We start from the raw sequence: 22,084 nt of genomic DNA, 5'->3' as shown, positions 1-22,084 counted from the left end.
TGTCTGGAGCCTCGACGAGCATCAGTGCGTGCAGAAAGGTTTCTGATGTGAAAGGTAGAACTGATCCCTATGTCTGACTTGTATGTGGCATAATCAAGTGAAAAGCAGGGAACTCCTCCCAAGAAGAAATTCATTTTCCCCTTTCTTTCACTCTTTTTTTTCCCCTCTCTCATGTTTTCTCTGTTTTTCTTTATCCTTGCTTTTTTACCTGAATGTAATTATCAATAGTCACTTGCTGATATTCATCCCCCATAGTACCTGGTGGCAATCAGGAGAAAAATTATATCTAGCAAGACAATTTCTGGGATGTGTCAAAAGACACATGTTACTTTTACTTCTCTTCACTTTCTGAGTTCCAGTCTACCACCCAATCATAAATATTATTCAAATATTTGAGCTTTATCTGTCTTTTAACTGAAGAACGACTTCGTTGTATGAAGAGTTAAATGTCTATTATGTAATTGTATGTTTTATTCAAACAGTTGATATAATAAAGATATTCACATGCATTTTAAAATTACACACCGGTTTATTATATGATATAAAATAGAATGAAAAGAATTTATTTTTGAAAACTGTCAGTGAAACATCTGATGTACATCTGGTTATGAATGGTAGATTCAAATGTGGTAAAACTGCCACTTGAAATGCATCACAGTACCAGCAGGCACGTGGCAATCTTACCTCCTTCTTTGATTACAAAGATACAATACTCACTATATCCCTCTATAGTTATCCTTTTGTTAAAATTTGTTCTGGTTTTCATAGTTCCTTTTGTACTTCAACAATCACATTTTGGCAACTTACTCTGGTAATTAAAAGTTGGATTCAAGGAAAACAACAAACTCCCACATTTGTTCATTCTCCTGTCCGTCTCTGAATTCTATCTTTTGTAATGTAGACCTTGTATGACGACACAGCCAAATATAAGAAATGTACCCATTTCAGATTTCCCCACGTATCCAACCTAATCTGATGTCTCATCTGGACAGACTGCAGCTCCCAAGAAGTAAGATTCCTGTGTGCTCTCAGGAAAGTTTGTTCCACTTGTTTTCTAATTCAGTAAAGATACTGGTTTAAATGTGAAGCCACGCAAGAGAAAGATGAAGCCAAAGCTGGTCCCCCTGAGGAATTGTTTTGAAATAAGGCATTAGGACACTCCATTCCATTTATATGTAATAGACCACCATCTCTTCTGCCTTCATCAGGAAAAAAACAAAAAAACAAAATAGTATCTGCCTATGAACAATAGTATTTAATTACATGTACTTTTGTTTGAGCTTACTTCCTAGCTTTCTGAAAAAAAAAATAGGTATTTAGACAGTAGTTCATGATGATAAAATTTAGTTTTATGAACAAAAATTGAAACTGTCATTTGTAGGAAAAAAATTCAAATTTAAAGTTGTTATTTTTCACTATTCTTAGATAGCAAAAGAAGTAAGAATTTCTTTACTGTGATTTACATCACAACAGAATTTTTTTCCTTGACAAAGGACCTTTTAAAAATAATCAAAGACTGCACATTGTAAATAAAACCCTTCAGCTGTTATTGAAACGTAAGTATAATTACACACAAGGAAAAGGTATTATCAGCAGAGAAAAGATGGCTTAAGAATTCTTTGTCTTTTTCCAAACTGATGGACATGAGTGAGCTCTAATATCATTATGTTTAGAAATGGCTTCATCCAGATCCAACTCTACACCATTAATATTCACTTCCATGCAGCCATTATAAAAGGCATTCACTGGTGTGGCACTGAATGGAACATCTGTAAAAGCAGAATATTAGACTATTAGTCCAAGACTTTTAGTATCTTGTTTGTTTACACTGAGAGAAGTCATTCAGACTTCCTATTACCAGCAAAATTTTAATTCTAAAGGAAAAGTTAATAGTGAAATTCTATTCCAAAAATATACATTAAGTGACTCTGATATACATGTTATTGTACTTCATTGAATTCAGTACGTCACGAGTTCCTCGGATTTCATAAACACAATTAGCTCCATTTAAACTTAAACACATTTGAGGGAGAGTAAAACAAGCATATTCTTGTGATATTCTATTTTTATTATACAAATAACATATTATTTTCTTTTTAAACTTAAGCAATATGTTAAGCATTGTTAAATCATTTTTTCAACTCCAAATTATAGCTACTTGGAAATCTCTTTTAAATGCCATGATCAATATATCTCTTTTATTATTGTTGGAATAAAAGCAGATTTCTGTATTTTTTCCAGAGAAATAGTTTTTTGTTGAGCACGCAATAGGTCATGATAGAGGATTCACTTTCGTGTACTATTTGGAGTTCCTAAAAATAACAATCTTCCTTCCTCTTTGTTGGCTTCTCCTCTCCATTAATCTTAACTCACAATGGATATTCTTTAGCCCTTATTCTTCATCTTCAGTACCTCGTGCCAAAAAAAAACTCTTGAAATTTTCAACTTCTAACTTGCCAAGACAGTGAATAAAGTTCACACATTATTATGAGTTCATAGCATTTGTTAAGAATCTCTTTCAAGTTGGGCTAAATATCATAGATTTTGCCACTTTTCCTTTTTTGAGAAAAGAAATTACTCAAATTCATTCATTTTTTAAGGAATGAAATTACTCAAAATCATCCATTTCTCTTGGGTTTTAATTCTTCACATGCAATTTAGCATGCCTACTTTGCATGCAATTAATAATTTACCCATCCCACAGTTTATACTCTTAATACCTCAATATTTAGCTCCTCTCAAATTTTCTCCAGACATTTTGCCTGAAGTTAGTCCTCAGTGCTGTTGCCAAAGTCCCAAAACCACTGAAATTTTGATAATTCTACTTCTTTTAAACTCTTTGTTGGTTTGATTTCCTAAAATTGCATTCAACTAACTTATGGATAAGGTAGTAGATAGATTTCAATATAGAATTCATTCATTTAAAGTATAATTTTACTCCCTAATAATGAGGCATGCTCACTACTTACCTCTATTGATCTATCTATGTTACCTCTATTGATCGATCTATCTATCTATCTATCTATCTATCTATCTATCTATCTATCTATCTATAGCTTTTAAAGCCTATTTACTTCTATTTCCCAAAACCCCAGATACAATTTCCATGTATGGGAAATCAAGACCATGAGCAGTTTAAGCAATATATTGAATATATTGAAGGTTATCAGAGGTCCAGACATCAAACTCAGAATTTTCCCTATGAGAATAAATTGCAAATGTCATCTGAAAATGCTTCTAAATAACTTTCTGCCTCTTTTTTTCCATTTAAAGTGAAATATTGGTGCCAATTTCATATTTTCCAATATTTAGTTAAAGATGACTCTGCTTGTCCTCCAGTTTTCCCCATCTTGGTAAATGGAATCTCCATCCACACAACTGCTCATGCCAGATAGCTAAAAGTCACCCTTATACCTGTCTGTTTTTCAGTCATTGAATCCTATTAATTTTGTTTCTAACACATATCTCCAATCTATTCACTGTCCATCATCTTTACTGCTATCACCCTATTCCTGCAGCTTCCTCGGTTTCCTCATCTGTAAAATGGGGATAACAATGGCACTTACTTCACTGGACTATTTTGAAAATTAAACAAGTGGATATATTTGAAGCACTTTGAACAATGCCCAGACCGTTTGTTTTGCAACAATTGATGGTAGTTTAGATACTGCAACTATTGTCACTGCTTCCTCATCTGGACTACTGAATAGCCTCTCAGATCATCTCAATTAAACCCACTTTTGTCTCCCACCTATCCATCTCCATCCAGCATGCAGAGTGACTTTTTAAAATTGTAATATTGCTATACTTCTTCCTTGTTTAAAACTTTTAATAGTTCCATGTCTCTCATTATAAGACTTATGACCCTGAACTCGGTCTACAAACAATCCATCCAACCACCCAGTTCACGGCCTCATTATATACCACTGTCTCCCTTGCTCAGTATGCTTTAACCATACTGATATCCTACAGATTCCTCCAGCGTGTCATCCCTTTCCACTCTGCCCACACATGGAACATTGTACTTGCATAGTAACTCCAATCCCCACTCCCACACCTGGTTAAATTTATTTAACCTTTTCAGTATCAGATTTATAGTTTAGTCTATTATTCAGACCAGTTGTTTCTGGTCCCCACGACCAGGTGAGAAGTCGTATTTTCAGGTTCTAAAAGTAACCCATACTTTTCCCTCATGAAAGTGATCACAATTTTAATATTTTGATATTTTCCTAATTAGTTGTTTAATGTCTACCTCCGCCACTAGATTTTTTATTACTATGTTGTGAGCACCTGGGACCCAGGGTCTTAATAAAGGCTGGATAAATGGGGCTGGGCGCGGTGGCTCACGCCTGTAATCCCAGCACTTTGGGAGGTGGAGGCAGACGAATCACAAGGTCAGCAGATGGAGACCATCCTGGCTAACACGGTGAAACCCTGTCTCTACTAGAAATACAAAAAACTAGCCGAGCGTGGTGGCACCTGTAGTCCCAGCTACTCGGGAGGCTGAGGCAGGAGAATGGCGGGAACCCGGGAGGCGGAGCTTGCAGTGAGCCGAGATCCCGCCACTGCACTCCAGCCTGGGCGACAGAACGAGACTCCGTCTCAAAAAAAAAAAAAGTTGGATAAATGATAAGATGAACTTAATAATAGATGAATAAATATTGGATAAATACAAACAAATATTGAACTTATAAGACTATTGTGACTACGAAATAAAATAACATATCCTTTCTGCCTGGGATAGCCAAATGCAGCAAAACTTGATCAGCCTTAGTTTAACGTTTTTAAACTAAATAAAACAAAAATATGCCAATAAACTGTCGGTACTAGCCCCTAGAAAAAGAATAATGAGTACTGGATTTTATGTTCCCTTCTGATGCTTTTTTAGTATAATTATATATTTCAAATACTATCAATTTGATTTAAAATATACTTTTTAAAACTGAAGAAAAAGTACCTGGAAGGCCACCCAGGTACGTGGCCACTTTTCCTTTCATTGCTTTGTCCAAGATGGCAAGTTGTGTTTGTAGCTCTTCCTGGGAGATGGCTTCTATTTTAAGTGGTGTCAATAACTCCAGATTGTTTCTGTTGACTCTAAATTCCAGATGAGATCGTTGATTGGAACATAGACTTAGGGCCTGTATCCGATATATTACAGTATTTTCAACAGATAACACAATATCCTGAAGAACAAAGATTCAACATAAGCAAGGAGTAAGAGTAATGCTGCTTAAGAGTGACTTTTGAGTTTTTGAAAGTCAAAAACTACATTTCAATAAGGAAAGAAAATGTATGATAGAGCCTCTAAATTTAAGTGAAAAATTACTAATTTTATAACACTAACATAATAATTATGACTAAATTTTAAAATACACATTAGTTTTACAAACTCTAAGTTTAGCTAACATATAAATGTATACTGGTTTCTGAAAATTCAGTAAAACAACCGGAACCTACAGGAGTGTCTTAAGCAATATCTTTCTGTTTATGAGCCTTCCTAATTTCCAAGTTTACATATAAAAAGGGAAGGAGTTGAATCACTCTTTGTTGAAGAAAAGACTTGGGAAATTTAAAATGCTTTAGTAAGCATATGTCAGCAGGACTAACAGGTTTCTTTGTGCCACACAAGCAATCCTATAGACTTGGGATAAAATAAGTGAAGAGGCCCTGAGAAAGAAAAACCAGGTATTGCCAACAGTACATTATAGAACATTTACCAGAAGATTCTCCAGAAAGAAACTGTTCATTCTGCTGAACTTTTCAAACTGCCGTTATGCCTAAATTACTCAATGTGTTGAGTGTGATCTCTTCAGGTAGCTTATATGGCATAGAGGAAAGTAATAAAACCATAGTCAGAAATGTTTATTTAGGAATCCAAGATACCTATTTGAAGTGAAAAGACTATACTTTGCAAATACAGGTTGCTTGAGGAAATCTGTTATTGTGTTGTACATGTCCATATCCTTAAACTCATTAAAAGAGATGGTTAATAAAGAAAATGTTCCAGAATGATCAATGGTATCTGGAATATGGTCATGAAATATTGCACATAGACCTTATGAAGGAAATCTGACATACAAAGAAAGAATCATGGAGGCAAACACTCAAAGGATAAAATAAATATCAAAGACATGGCATGCACTAACCTCCTCCACTGTATGAACATAGTGTTGAAGATAGGAATTCAATTTTGTTTACAAAGAAAAACAAACTAGCAAACAAAAAAACCCATGAAATCCAAATGTAGAAAGCTCCTTAAAGACAGGAGGTTAAAACAAAAACACAAACAAAAAAAAACTCATCAGGATATTTTTAGGTTACTTATGGTTAACCACCAGAAACTTCCCATCCTCCTCCCTGAATCATACGTTAAGTTGCAAACAGCATAACCTGTTTTACTACAATAGACATTATTCAACCATAGGTCTCTTTCTAAAATCTACTGAAAGCATCCAAGCCAGCCTTGGCATAAACATCAGCTTCTTGCTGTAACTTGTTGGAATCCACTGTGGATGACACATAGACAGAGCAATTATCCTCTAATAGAAGTCTGAATAATACAGATCTTCTGATAACCCTCATATTTCCTTTCATCTAAGGTTTTTTTGTGTTCTTCCTCCTAATTTCAAATAAGAGTTGCCAGTAAGAAGCCAAGTGGACCAGTTTTAACTTTCTCTCTTTTTTCCTAACTTACTCTTGGGAGAAAAGATTAAGAGTGTAAGAAAGAACAAAACATTATAATTAAGCACTGAATATCTCACAGTGCACTGTAATTAGACTCACTTCTATGTTGACAGTACAGACTAATTCCCACGATGCTTAAAGGATTCTTAATAAGGGTGGATCTCTATGCACTCAGATGATTCCAAGCAGCCTCTGTGAGAGTCTGCCTAATCTTACCTATAGATGCAGTAGGTTTTTCAATCCTCCCTCCCCTTACTTCTTCGTTCAGACCTTGGAAACAAGCCAGCAAAAAAAGTAACAATAATAGACATTTTTTTGAGTCCTTAATGATGTGCTGGAGATTGTGCCAAATACTTTACATAAGTTATGTTATTTAATCTTCAAAATAGTCCTTTGAGGTAAATACTGCCAAATCACTTTACATAAGTTACTTTATTTAATCTTCGAAATAGTCCTTTGAGGTAAGTACTGCTATATATCCATTTTTAAAAATGAAAAGAAAAACAAGGCTCATATAGGTGTAGAGTTAAGTTACCTGTGATTTTTCAGAGGTGGAGTCCACCAAGGACACAGCAAAGGGCACTGTGTTGTTACTAGAAACCAAGGCAAGCATAACACCAGTGCCCATGGATGGACGAATATTCAAGGTCACATTTATATGCCAACCCTCAGCATTGGATCCATTATCTATTTAAAAGAATGAAATAGAAATATGATCAATGCACTCCTAAAGTGCACCAGGAGGAATTATTATTAATACAGTCCGGGTAATATTCAAAACTATCTTGTGTAATACTAAACATTTTGTTCCCTTTCTCAATGATCTATATAACCTAGGCAAAACAAAACAAAAAAAAAATTTTTTTTAATGCAGGCAAGAAACACTCAAATGGAGTCCCATCTTCCCGTTCTTCCTAGAAGAGAATTCTGGAATGTGGTGTTAAAGATTATCACGGATTTTCCCTGTTTGCTCTTTAACAGCTCTTCCTTCTCCCTTGCACACTTACCAATGCTCTCAAAGTGGTCATATTTCAAAGTACACATTTGAAAGTTCAACAATTTTTCTGTAATCATGGAGAGAAAATCTGGGTACAGTTGCCATCATCACTCCAAAGGATAAATATGATCTATATACATAGGAGAGTTGGATAGTTTGATACTAGAGAAATACACTGACATCAGCAGTTAGTTTTGAAATCAGAATGGGAACCCTTGTTTCGTGACTCTCTTGTCATAATCCTCCACATTCTCTTTCTTCATTACTAGGTTAAGTGTCTATCCCACTAAAGCGCAAGCTCTAGGAGGTATATGTCTCTATCATTGCTTTGTTTCCCCAGCAGTCACTCGATAGATATTTGTTGAATTAATATGTTTCTGCAGTAGTTGGATTCCTAAAAATATTAGTTCATAATCTGAATGAAGTCTTCCTCATGTAATATAATATAACATATAGCAAAGCCCAAATACCACATGGAGCCCTTGAAAGGGTAAATGTGAATAAGGAAAATCATTTTCCTTTGACAAGATGTTCTTTCACTTAGCCACATATAATGTCACCAAGTGTTCTATTATAATCCTGGAATTCCCACTCAGAAGAAAAAAATATATAGGCCAGGTGCAGTGGCACATGCCTGTAATCCTAGTACTTTGGAATTGCCTGAGCTCAGGAGTTCGAGACCAGCCTGGGCGACATGGTGAAACATCTCTACTGAAAAAAAAAATACACAAAATTAGCCGAGCATGGTGGTGTGTACCTGTAGTCCCAGCTACTCGGGAGGCTTGATTCAGGAGAATCGCTTGAACTCAGGAGGCAGAGGTTGCAGTGAGCTGAAATCACGTCACTGCACTCCAGCCTGGGAAAAAGAGTGAGACTCTGTCTCCAAAAAAAAAAAAAGAATGTGTATATGTAATCATTGTGAAATAAGTAATTTTTTATTGATATATCATAATTGTACATATTTTGGTGTACATATGTCATTTGATAAATGCATACAATGTGTAATGCTCAAACCAGGGTAATTGGAATTTCTATCACCTAAACATTTATCTTGAAATAAGTAAATTTAACACAGGATATTAAACTCAAACTAAAATGAACAAGCAAATGTACAGAAGTTAAAATGTAACATTAAATATTAATTACAAAGTAGATCACTTACAAATTATCCATGAAATGATTAATTACTTATTAAAGTAATTTTTTTAGATACAATGTAACTCATTTTCATTACCTTTTCGGGATTTTTTTCCTTTGGCCAAATCATTGTGGATTTAGTTTTATCCTAATTTAATCCTCACCCTATTTATAACTTAAAAAAAAAAAAATCCTTCATATGCAGAACACAGTTAGGCATTGTATTAATTTATGTTAGAAAAAGGGAAATCATTTTCGTAAAATTTGTCCTTAGAAATGTAGTAAAAAAGGCTGGGCACAGTGGCTCATGCTTGTAATACCAGCACTGGGAGGCTGAGGCAGGAGGATCACTTGAGGCGAGGAGTTTGAAAACTGACCTGAGCAACATAGGAAGACTCTGTCTCTGCAAAACATAGAAATTAGCAAGGCATGGTGGCATGCGGCTATAGTCCTAGCTACTTGGGACGCTGAGGCGGGAAGATTGCTTGAGCCCAGAAGGTCTAGGTTACAGTGAGCCATGACTGCACCACGGCACTCCAGCCTGGATGACAGAGACAGACCCTATCTCAAAAACAAACAAACAAATGTAGTAAAAAGAGACTACGAAAGATGGGAGAGTGGCAGGAGGGCAGGGGTTGAAAAATTACCAATTGGGTATCATGTTCACTATTTGGCCCAGATTTCACCACTACACAATATATCACAATACACACATGTAATAAATCTGCATTTGTACCTCCTACTTACATAAAATTTTAAAATTTGTATTAATGTAGTAAACACTTTTTTTTCTTTCTTTCTTTTTTTTTTTTTTTTTTGAGACATGCTGTCACTCTGTCATCCAGGCTGGAATGCAGTGGTAAGATCACAGTTCTCTGCTGCGTCAACCTATTGGGCTCAAGCCATCCTCCCACCTCAGCCTCCTGAGTAGCTGGGACTACAGGCGCATGCCATCAGGCTTGGCTAATTTTTGTATTTTTTGTGAAGTCAGGGTTTTGCCATGTTGCCAAGGCTGGTCTTGAACTCTTGGGCTCTAGCTCTTTGGAATCTGCCCGCCTCAGCCTCCTAAAGTTCTGGGATTATAGGTGTGAGCCACCTTACCTCGCCCTTTTTAGGTTACAAATAAACACAATTAAAATGATATCTCTTAAAGCAGAGATATCAGATTAATGCTAACAATTTATAATGCTCAAAGTGTTAGTAGCTCAAATAATGAACTATTAAAAAAGACAAAGAATTCAGTAAAATAAATAGAATGCATAAATAGCTAATAAACATACGGGAGGATATTCAAGTTCAGTAGAAATTAGGGAAATAATATTAATATTCAACTCTATAAACTTTAATTTTTGAACTATCAGATTGGAAAAAAGAAACTCAAGCATACACTTTCTCATTCTGTTGGTAGAAATATTAATTGATAAAAGATTTTTGGAAAAGAATGTAATTGAACCTCTAATAATTATATGTTTGCATAACCTTTGATAGAGATAACCTAATTCTAAAATTTTCTTCCATAGAATTAATCACATAAAGGTAGAAGGAGGTATGTTTTAGGATGTTCATAGAAGTATTATTTATAAGATCACTATGGTAAGATTCCCTGCTCTACTTGGGCTGTAGAAAATTGGAAAGAGTACTACCCCTACCCTGACAACAACAAAAGCCAAATTATCTGCATAATCAACGACTTCTCTTGGAACTATCAAAGAGCTGAGGTCACAGGGCAACAAACTAACCAGAAACCTAAAGAAAGACAGGTGTTTCCAAGGAGAGCCAGAATGAGAACACTTTCTAACCCAGGGCAGATAGGAGATGCCATGCAATTTGCTAAAAATAATTTAGGTAAAGATTTAAACTAATTGCTGAACTCCAAGTGGGGGCTGATGTAAGAGCTTAGAAGCCCTAGAAACTGCAGACACAAAGACAATTCATACTCATTCACAGGCTCTTCTCCACAGACCTTACTGTGCACTCAAGAGAAAACAGAGTGCGAGGAAGGAGACCCGAGAAAGCCTCTCTCTTAATACGGTCCTGAAAGCAGCACCAGTTACAGGGAAGCCACAAAGCTCCACCTAGATCCTTCTCGGTCTTCTCTACACAACAAAGTTTTCAAGCCAGGAGAAAGGCAGCAAACCTTGTCATTAGGACACATATGAGGACTCATTGCAACTACAGATTAGGAAAAACAAACAGAAAAGCTATCTATCATGGAGAAGGAGCAGGAAAACATCTTGAGTCCTGATTATTAGACATCTCCCCTACTGATGAGAGTCAGGGAAGAGAAAGAGTGAATTCCACACTCCTGAGACCCGGGGATACAACACCTGCCTACGACTGAATTTGTACCAGAACAACATAGAATGCTTCCCCAACCTCCGCGTCTTCTCTGCCATCTTAGCAAATGTGGAGTAACAAGAGCGCTCCGCTGGGGCGGGCGGGACAGTTGAGAGACACAAGTGGGAGAGACATTTGCTTGAGGCATATTATGGAGGGAATCATAAAACTGAGCTGCTATGATGAAAAACTCTCTAGGCCAGGCACGGTGGCTCAAGCCTATAATCCCAGTACTTGGGTAAGCTGAGGCAGGCAGATGACCTAAGGTCATGAGTTTGAAACCAGCCTGACCAACACGGCGAAACCCCATCAAAAAAACAAAAATTAGCAGGGCATGGTGGCGCACCCTTGTAATTCCAGCTACTCAGGAGGCTGAGGCATGAGAATCACTTGAAGCGGCGAGGTGGAGCTTGCGGTGACCTGAGATTGTGGCACTGCACTCCAGCCTGGGCAACAGAGTGAGACTCGGGAAAGAAAAGAAAAGAAGAGAAAGGAAGGAGGAAAAGAAGGAAAGAAAAGAAAGAGAAAAACTTGCTAGCAAACCATTCCCTTATTATAAGCAGAAGGTAGTATTTTAAAAATCTGAGGCTGGGAGTGGTGGCTCACACCTGTAATCCCAGCACTTTGGGAGGCCGAGGTGGCTGGATCATGAAGATCAGGAGTTCGAGACCAGCCTGGCCAATATGGTGAAACCTCATCTCTACTAAAAATTCAAAAATTAGCCGGGCATGGTAGTGGGCACCTGTCGTCCCAGCTACTTGGGAGGCTGAGGCAGAAGAATCACTTGAATCCAGGAGGCAGAGGTTGCAGTGAGCCAAGATCGCACCACTGCACTCCAGGCTGGGCAACAGAGTAAGACTCCACCTCAAAAACAAAATACAACAAAACAAAATTTAAAAATCTGAAACCCGTGGTGCATTAAGGGTAATCCTGGCACCAGCAAAACTTAAGAAGCTCAACTTTTCACCAGATTGATTCAATCTCATTACTAAGAGCCTAGCAAAAGAAACGTGCTCATTTCCAGATGCGAATATTCTTTATCACAGTCTCTACTATTATACATAAGATGCCCAACTCTGAACCAAAAATTACATGATACACAAAGATGCAAGAAAAACAACACTTGGTCAAGGGACAAAACAAACAAAATGACCAGACCCAGATATGATACAGTTGGAACTATGAGACAGGGAATTTAAAATAATTATGATGACTACATTGAAATCTCAGTACATAAACTAGACACGTGTGAACAGATAGGGAATTTCAACAGGGAGGTAGAAATTTTAAGAAAGCATCAAATAGAAATGCTGGAAATGAAGATGAATCTTTTTGATGCATTCATTGGTAGACTCCATACAAGTGAGAAATCAGCGAACTTTAAAATAGCTCAATTGAATTTACCCAAAAGGAATCAGGCTTTGTACCGATAAACTTGAAATAACAACACAAGCACATTCAAATGCCTTTATATTTTTCCCAATACACTGAAAACTTTCTGTAAAAGGTATATAATAGTATGAATAAGCATAAGACTAGAGTGGGCACACAGCAGATACTTGATAATGTTTAGCAAAGAAATTGCTACTGTTTGTCGATGAATAAATTTACTCATTAATGACAAAAATAGAGATAAATGGAAAATCACTTACTATAATCTATGTGAAATTCAGCAATTCCAGAACCAGGATAGTAAGAGCCCTTCTCTACAGTAACCAGACAATGCTTATTTTGTTTTTCTTGAATAATTTCCTTTATTCCGGAAGCTCCTTGCTTCATCAAATTCCAGCTTCGTATACATCCATCTAGACGAGGGTTAATCTAGCAAATTAAAATATAAGTCAAGGAGTGCATTTTAAACTTAAACAAGTGGCTCGATTATGAGTATAGGTTTTCATTTAGAGAAAAAAAATCCTTTCTTTAATAATAGTTGAAAATATTTTGAATTTTATTTAAGTTTTTCTTTTCAAAGTATTCTTCAGACGGACAGTCTTTTTCAGTACAAGTGAGCTTATACCATCACAAGCCCTCAGTGGGATCTTAACGATTTTTAACACTTCAAGCCCCACCTGCCTCTCCTACATCATCCAGTGGTAAATTTTCTGCTCTCAAGTTCTATATTTGCTTCTAGCTGTGGCCCTGGGCTCTAAGCTGTCTTGTTTGTCTTCTTTGTTTGTTTGTTTGATTAAGACGGAGTCTTGCTGGAGTGCAGTGGCGGGATCTTGGCTGACTACAACGTCTGCCTCCCTGGTTCAAGCGATTCTCCTGCCTCAGCCTCCCGACTCGCTGCGATTACAGGTGCCTGCCACCACACCCGGCTCATTTTCGCACTTTGAGTAGAGATGGAGTTTTGCCACATTGGCTAGGTTGGTCTTGAACTCCTGATCTCAAGTGATCCGCCCGCATCGAGCTCCCAAAGTGCTGGGATTACAGATGTGAGCCACCACGCCCGGCCTTGTTTTTCTCTAGTGGCATTTACAATATGGGTTTGTCTTGCCAATCAGACTCTTTGGACACAAAAGTTTCTTTGGACACAAAAGTGTTTGCATTCTTTAGCCTCCATCAAGCATCCTGCCAGCCTGAAGGCATGTAAAAGCCATTTCATAAATGATTGATACTTTTTGAATACTTTATTTTACTTTTAAAGTGTCTTAATTTCTCAGTTTCAGACAACAGGTATATTCATGTCAACATGGGTTAATTAATTCAAGCTTAATATCATATAACAGAAATCTTTTAAAAGTTAAAGTAACTATTAATTGCCAGGAGTGAAAGATGGATATAAGATAGTAAATGTTTAAATTAAACCAGCAAGTGTATCGGGCAGGTCTGTGATTTCAAACGAAATTTTTAAAACTCTTTCAAGAGTTAGTGGTTAGTCTCTTTCATGAAACCTATTGTATAGCTATTAAACAAATATTATACTTAGAAAAATATCTATTACATCTAATTTCAATTTGTGACAGGCTATAGTTGTACCCTCAGTAAAGAGGTATTTTTTTAACAATAAATGTCACCTTATGTGGTATTCTTTAGCTCTTGCATTTAAGTCCTAAAAATAGACTTGAGAAAGTCCTTTGACTGGCTTTCACAAAATAGCATAATTTTGGACTTAAATATATTAATTTATATGTTTAACAACTGAGTATGGATTATCATGATGTTAACACTGAATTGTAGTGTTAACATTGTCAAGCATTAACTTGAGAATTTTAGAAATCCACTTCATGATTTATGCTGGGGATTTAAATGGGCACAAAACCACTATATCATTTTCTTATTTCATTAATACAATAACAAGGGTTACTAATGTTATTTTTCCATGATCATTTCAAGTTGTCACACTTAGTATGCTTAACAAAACAACTTCTATTGACTCTCAGAAAAACACATATTCAAATCTATTACAGACAAAAGGAATTCATCCATGATGAATGACAGCAGCTTGGATCATTACCGGTTTAATGAGTTCACTTTCCACTTTCCGAGGGAATCCTGCAAAGTATACTTTGGTTTCCAGCAATCCATTTTCAGGCTTAAAAAGGGGTCCAGGTTTATTGATATCCATCACAGCTTCTTTAGCTATTTTAATGCTAATACTATGTTCTAATTCTTCCACAGACACCTACAATTAAAAAGAAAAATTACCAAATAACCAAGCATTACTGCATATCATTTGAAATACTGGGATCTAAAAATTGTTATTATTCCCAAAAACTACTTTTGTAAAGTAATCATTTTAATGTAATTATTAATTTGTTACAACTCATTTGGAATGTCAAATTATGATAAATGTGATAAAAAGACATTTAGGGTGGCAGCACTTGATCAAAAATTAAAAGCGTACCATATTTTAAAGTTAAAAAATAATAGTATTCTGTTAAGCTTAAACATCCAATTATGTATCTTTCAATCCCAGGCTGCTAGAAAATTAACTGTAAAGTGAGCCATTCTATCTTAGGAAAAATTTAAGTGGTCTTATTTTGCAATTGTCTGATAATACACATATGAGATCAATAATGTAAATAAGTTCTTAATATAAAGCCAGAAAAATCAATATGTTCAGTATTCTGTTAATTGCACACAAATTATTTTTTCTCTAAAATTCAAAAGTGATTGAGGAAATAAGAAAAAAATACATAAAATTAAATTGAAGTTTTCCTATTTTGAGAGTAGTTTGGGTTTTTAAAAAAGGTTTCAAGTAAGGGGAAACAACAATAAAAGTTCCTTCCACAAAGGCAATTTGAAGAACCACTGCTGCAATCACTTCAAGTAAAACCATAGCACTCAAAGTGTAAACTCTTCACTCACTAACTAATAATATAAGCCAGACAATAAACATATTAAAACACCATGATAGGAAGGGAAAAACTATCCTCCAACATAGAATAAATTTAGTAACACAAACTTAAAGTTGGTCAACACTCCTCCCTTAATATAGCCAATTAGCAGCATTCGAACAACTATTCTCTCCTTTACAGACTTTCTTAACTTAGCCTACAACACCTGACCCTGCTTGCTTCTCTCTCTACACTCTAACCACTACTTCTCAGTCTCCTTTGCTGGATCTTCCCCTCCCCACGGCTCAGGCCCCAGACCTTTTTCCTGTAGCCATGCAAGTATTTTAAGTGAGACACCATGACTCCACTCCAGGGCATTTGGAAAATTTGGAGGTGGGAAACACTTTTATTTGTCACAATGAGTAGGGGCCATGCTGGCACTGCAAGATGATAGACAATCGGCATTATGTACATAGGCTAGTCATGCAGAATTAACAATAATAAGTAATGCAGAACTAATAATAAACTATCAAGTATGCTTAAAATCTTTTGAACATCCCTGCTAGGTATTCACGTAGGGACTATTCATGCTTACAATCATCTGAGTTTGTGTATACATATACACAAAATGCTTGCTGCACTATTTTAGCATTCATTACATTTTTCAAGAATGTAATAATCTTGAAAACTAAGGATAGATTGACATTTGTTTCGTTCATATCTTTACCAGGAACTTCTCACCACTTTGGAAAATTAATAATACCAATGGCAACACCATGTATGCACTTAATGGTATTTGAGTTGCTAATATAACACCCCAGCATTAGTCTTCATTTGTAGCTTTTACTTTATGCATAGAAGCAAGCTTTGACAAGTGCTGTAGTTATAGTTGACTATGTATATATTGAAATACATATTATTTTCTTATAAATTACTTTCCTTTAATTTATCCATATTAATATAATAATGAGAGCATTATATTGGTTTTGATTGGGTATATGTGAAGGTAGTTTCCATTATTGATACATTTCATTATAGAATAGTAAAGGAGCATTCAGACATTGGATGAGATAGTATTTGGAACCACTGGTCAACACAAACAGTTTCAGGCCCTTAAAACCCCTCTTTATGCTGAGTATTCAAAAATTTGAATTGAAGGCTTAACTTTAAAAATATATCCAGAATCTGACCACTTTTCACCACCCTTATCATCAGCACACCAGTCAAAGCTTCCATCTTCTCTCCGCTGGATTCTTCCAACAGTCTCCTAACTCCATATCCTGTTCTACTCTCATTCTCCACTTCTGGTTCCCACAAAGTCATCCGCTTCTGATCGAGATTATCTTTTAAAATGCAAATTAGATCCATGTCCTTTCTCAAAACCATCCAGGGTCTTTCCATTTAGCATAAAATCCACATCCTCATCATTGCCCCCAAGGCCCTCGATGATCTTATTCTAGACCACATTTCTAACCTCATTTTCTAACTACTCTCCCCTGCTGCTACACTACTCTTTGTGTTATTCCTCAAATACCAAACACATCCTATTCCAAGAAACTCTCTACTTGCTGTTCACATGGTGCAGAATCATTTTATATTCCCTCATGTATTTCTCACGACATGTGCTCTTAAGTTTCGACTCAGATCTAATCTAATCAGAGATGCCTTTCCTGATTCTATATGTATACTAACTACCATCACTCTCTATGTCCTTGCCTGGCTTTTCTTTTTCCTTATAACAGGAGTAACTATCTGGCATATTTATTTTTTCATGCATTTGTTGTTTGCATCTCACCACCAGAATGCAAGCTGCGTAAGAGCACTGACTCTTTTTTTTTTGCTGTTGTATCTTTACCACCTAGAATAAGGATTAGCACATAGAAGTGCCAATAAATAGTTTGCTGAATGAATTATGATACATTTACAATTAAAATTCCTAATATTAGACTCATAATCAAAGATAAGATTAATATTAGATTCATAATCAAAGATAATAATTTATAATCATTTATAAATTCACCACATTTGCCCAAGTGTGCTTTGTTCATACCTCTACTGTAATATATTTCCTGTTACATTATATTATTTCCCAAAGAAGCATCAGCTACTTATCTGTGAGGTACTAAGCTCTAGAGCGAGGAAAATCTCTTGCTATTGTTGCAGGAAGTCAGGGACCCCAAACAGAGGGACTGACTGGAGCCGTGGCAGAGGAACATAAATTGTGAAGATTTCATGGACATTTATCAGTTCTCAAATAATACTCTTATAATTTCTTACACCTGTCTTACTTTAATCTCATAATCCTGTTATCTTCATAAGCTGAGAATGTATGTCACCTCAGGACCACAATTGTGTTAACTGTACAAGTTGATTGTAAAATGTGTGTTTGAACAATATAAAATCAGTGCACCTTGAAAAAGAACAGAATAACAGTGATTTTAGGGAACAAGGGAAGACAACCATAAGGTCTGACTGCCTGCGGGGTCAGGTAAAATAGAGCCATATTTTTCTTCTTGCAGACAGCCTATTAATGGACATGCAAGTAGGGAAGATATCGCTAAATTCTTTTCATAGCAAGGAATATTAATAATTAATACCCTGGGGAAGGAATACATTCCTGGGGGAAGTCTATAAATGGCCACTCTGGGAGTGTCTGTCTTATGCAATTGAAATAAGGACTGAAATATACCCTGGTCTCCTGCAGTACCCTCAGGCTTATTAGGGTGGGGAAAAAACCCCACCCTGGCAAATTTGAGGTCAGACCGGTTCTCTGCCCTTGAACCCTGTTTTTTGTTGTTTAAGATGTTTATCAAGACAATACGTGCACTGCTGAACATAGACCCTTATCAGTAACTCTGCTTTTGCCCTTTGCCTTGTGATCTTTGTTGGGCCCTTATCAGGAGTTTCTGATTTTGCCCTTGTCCTGTTTCCTCAGAAGCATATAATCTTTATTCTCCTTTTTGCCCTTTGAAGCATGTGATCTTTGTGACCTACTCCCTGTTGTTACACCCCCTCCCCTTTTGAAATCCTTAATAAAAACTTGCTGGTTTTGTAGCTCCGGTGGGCATCACGATCCTACCGATATGTGATGTCACCCCCGGAGGCCCAGCTGTAAAATTCCTCTCTTTGTACTCTTTCTCTTTATTTCTCAGCTGGCTGACACTTATGGAAAATAGAAAGAACCTATGTTGAAATATTGGGGGCAGGTTCCCCCGATATGCTATAGTTCTAATGCCTTGAACTCGGGAACTTAGCATCGAAAGCACTCACTAAAAGCTTATTGAATAAATGAGTGCATGTCTGCATAACTGAAAGACCAAAATAATTTAGTGATGACCTCACATGGCTTCTCAATACAAACTTCTTGTCTGGGTGTAGTGGCTCACACCTGTAATCCCTGCATTTTGGGAGGCTGAGGAGAGCTGATCACCTGAGGTCAGAAGTTCTGGACCAGCCTGGCCAAAACGGTGAAACCCATCTCTACTAAAAATACAAAAACTACCCAGACATGGTGTCAGGTACCGATAGTCCCAGCTACTCAAGAGGCTGAGACAGGAGAATTGCTTGAACCCAGGAGGTGGAAGTTGCAGTGAGCCAAGATCATGCCACTGCACTCCAGCCTGGGTGACAGAGCAAGACTCCGTCTCAAAATAATAATAATAGTGATGATAAATAAATAAATAGCATAAATAAATAAATCGAGATCAGCACAAACTTCTTGCCAGCTCCTCTAGGCATAAAAGATGTTTCTTTTGTGCACCACATTCTAAGGTGAAGCCAATCTTCTCTCAGCTATCCTCTGCTGATGGCAGCAATGACTCTCTACTTCAGAAAAGACTTCTCCCCACTATCAACTAGCAGTAATCCCTTCAGAAAAGTCTCACTTTAATCCAGTTGATTAAAGTGCTATTCTTGATCATTAGAATAAAGGCTATATGTAGGGTTAAATTAAAATGCTAATCTCTTCCTTTCCTCTCCTCTCCTCTCCTTTTCTTTCTTTTTCGACACAGAGTCTTCCTTTGTCACCCAGGCTGGAGTGCAGCTGCGTGATCTCCCTGCAACCTCCGCTTCCTGAGTTTAAGTGATTCTCCTGCTGGGACTGCAGGTGCGCGCCACCATGCCTGACTAATTTTTGTATTTTTAGTAGAGATGAGGTTTCACCATGTTGGTCAGGCTCCTCTCGAACTCCTGACCTCAGGTGATCCACCCACCTTGACTTCCCAAAGTGCTGGGATTACAGGTGTGAGCCACTGCACCCAGCCTAAAATGCTAATTTCTAAGCACACTGGTACCTGCTACTGTATATTGTTTGCACAAAAACTGATTACTAGGTCTGGTACAATGGCTCATGCCTGTAATCCTAGCATTTTGGGAAGCCAAAGTGGGAGGAGGATTCCTTGAGTTCAAGACCAGCCTGGGCAGCATAGCAAGGCCCTGTGTCTATTTTTTTTAAAAGGATTACTTATTTATCTGCTTATATTTGAATTTGAATTACCTTTTTGAATTTGTTACTATGTTTATTTCTCCTTAATTTAAAACATATTATCGACAGTTGAGGAGAGTTTTCCTTGATCAATGGTGTCTCTGCACAAATTGTTATGCTGGCCGAGTGCAGTTGTTCACTCTTGTAATCCCAGCACTTTGGGAGGCCGAAGTGGGCAAATAGCTTGAGGCTAGGAGTTTGAGACCAGTCTGGCCAACATGGTGAAACCCTGTCTATACTAAAATTATAAAAATTAGCCAGGTGTGCTATTGCACACCTGTGATCCCAGCTACTCAGGAGGCTGAGGCACAAGAATCGCTTGAACAAAGGAGGTGGAGGTTGCAGTGAGCCAAGACCATGCTACTGCACTCCAGCCTGGGTGACAGAGTAAGACTCTGTCTCAGAAAAAAAAAAAAAAAAAAAAAAAAAAAACGCTGGGCGCAGTGGCTCACATCTGTAATCCCAGGACTTTGGGAGGCCAAGGCGGGCAGGTCACCTGAGGTCAGGAGTTCAAGACCAGCTGGACCAACATGGAGAAACCCCGTTTCTACTAAAAACACAAAATTAGCCAGGCGTGGTGGTGCATGCCTGTAATCCCAGCTACTCGGGAGGCTGAAACAGGAGAATCACTTGAACCCGGGAGGCGGAGGTTGCAGTGAGCCGAGATTGTGCCATTGCACTCCAGCCTGGGCAACAAGAGCAAAACTCCGTGTCAAAAAAAAAAAAAAAAAACAAAAACTGTTAGGCCACCTAATAATCCCTAACACCATTGTTCATCAATCAGCCGCTAAAAAAGGTAAAAAGTTAAAGACAGAGTAGTTCAAGCAAATAACTAAAAACAATGCTTCTAATATATTAAGTGAGAATATTATTACTCAGGATGTTCCAGGGATTTACAGTATGTAGAATATACCTCCTATAGCATCAGATAACTCCAAACCCATTTTGGTTTGGTATCACTATAAAAATAAATTATGATTTTATACAGACTGCATCAAAGTGGGAAGATATTGATGAAATCTGCAAACATACCATATTCCATAGACCGTTATTAATAATGTCACCTCCAGTTGTGATTTTGGATGTATGTTCATTCTTAAGCTGAACTTCAATCTTTCCACCACGAAGTGCAATCAGGAGCCATGCTGAGTGATCGATAGATTCTGCATACAGTATCACGCCTTGTGAATCGTATGTCCGGAAATCAAATTCTGCTGAAAATCTAAAAAATGGACAAAGAGGGATCCTTAAGAGTGAGAAATACAGAAAGCTCAATGCATTTTTCTTTATTTCTTATACTGACAAACAGTAACACGGACAAAGAGTCAACTATTTCTTTCATTTTCTGGAATTAATAAAAGAGAAGGGCAGAATTAGATGGCTCATGTATTATCTCTGGCTCCATGTATGTTTAAAATTAAGTTATTATATTTTCTTGCTTATTCTTGGAATCTTTTCCCCAGAGAACAGATGCTTTGGTAATTTGTCATCTTTGTTTGGCATATGTTTTGAAAGCACCTTCCAAATGCTGGAATTAATACACATGTATAAGTATCAGGCATACTATCTCTCTCCTGGAGCCTTTTATACACTACATAATCTAACATTAAGAAGTGGTAGGTTGTTTGTGTTTTTGTTTTTGCTGCATCCATAAGTGATCATAAAATGTGTTACAATTTCATCGTTGGTTTCTTCATCAAAAGACATATTTTCCCTATAATTTCACCTGTCAGGAATCACTCATGGAGATCTACAAGATGGCATATGGATGACTACAGACATCATTAAGCCTTCGTGTGTGGTAAGAAAGGTAAAATTTAAAAACTTAAAATATATCTATTAGCTTTCCTAAAATAAGTCACTCTAGTAGAATACACGGAAGGAAAACTTAAAAGATACAGTCTACCCATGTGTTTGGGGGTATCTGAGTGCTGGCAACATCTGCTGCTATTAAGACTCTAGACATATATGTAGCTATTACAGGGGAGAAAAATCTTAGGATGCAGGACGTAAAATAACATGTGTTGATTCAGTATCCTTAAAACACTTCAATGAGAATCAGCATTGAAGTTTCCAAGGGACTAGCAAATCCAAACGATTGACAAAAGATGAACAGGGAAAAGGAACAATAGATGTATAACTATTAGTCACCTAAGTTAAAATACA

At 36.9% G+C, this 22,084-nt stretch overlaps 1 protein-coding gene across 1 annotated transcript in view; it reads right to left on the bottom strand.

Annotated features, from left to right (window-relative positions):
• Positions 1-509: 509 nt before the first annotated feature.
• Positions 510-22,084, bottom strand: part of PROS1 (protein S) — a 101,507-nt gene continuing 79,932 nt past the window's right edge. Inside the window, exons 10-15 of the mRNA XM_050778975.1 lie at positions 20,951-21,140; positions 14,613-14,780; positions 12,808-12,976; positions 7,220-7,371; positions 4,958-5,183; positions 510-1,769 (exon numbers count right to left, since the gene is read on the bottom strand). Coding sequence (XP_050634932.1) covers positions 1,609-1,769; positions 4,958-5,183; positions 7,220-7,371; positions 12,808-12,976; positions 14,613-14,780; positions 20,951-21,140 — 1,066 coding nt within the window. The 3' untranslated portion in view covers positions 510-1,608. The remainder of the gene's footprint in view (positions 1,770-4,957; positions 5,184-7,219; positions 7,372-12,807; positions 12,977-14,612; positions 14,781-20,950; positions 21,141-22,084) is intronic.

This window comes from Macaca thibetana, chromosome 2, assembly GCF_024542745.1.
Source record: "Macaca thibetana thibetana isolate TM-01 chromosome 2, ASM2454274v1, whole genome shotgun sequence".
Taxonomy (NCBI): Eukaryota; Metazoa; Chordata; class Mammalia; order Primates; family Cercopithecidae; genus Macaca; species Macaca thibetana.
The sequence above is the reverse complement of the archived record's forward strand: the minus strand, read 5'-3'. Positions and strand labels throughout refer to the sequence as shown.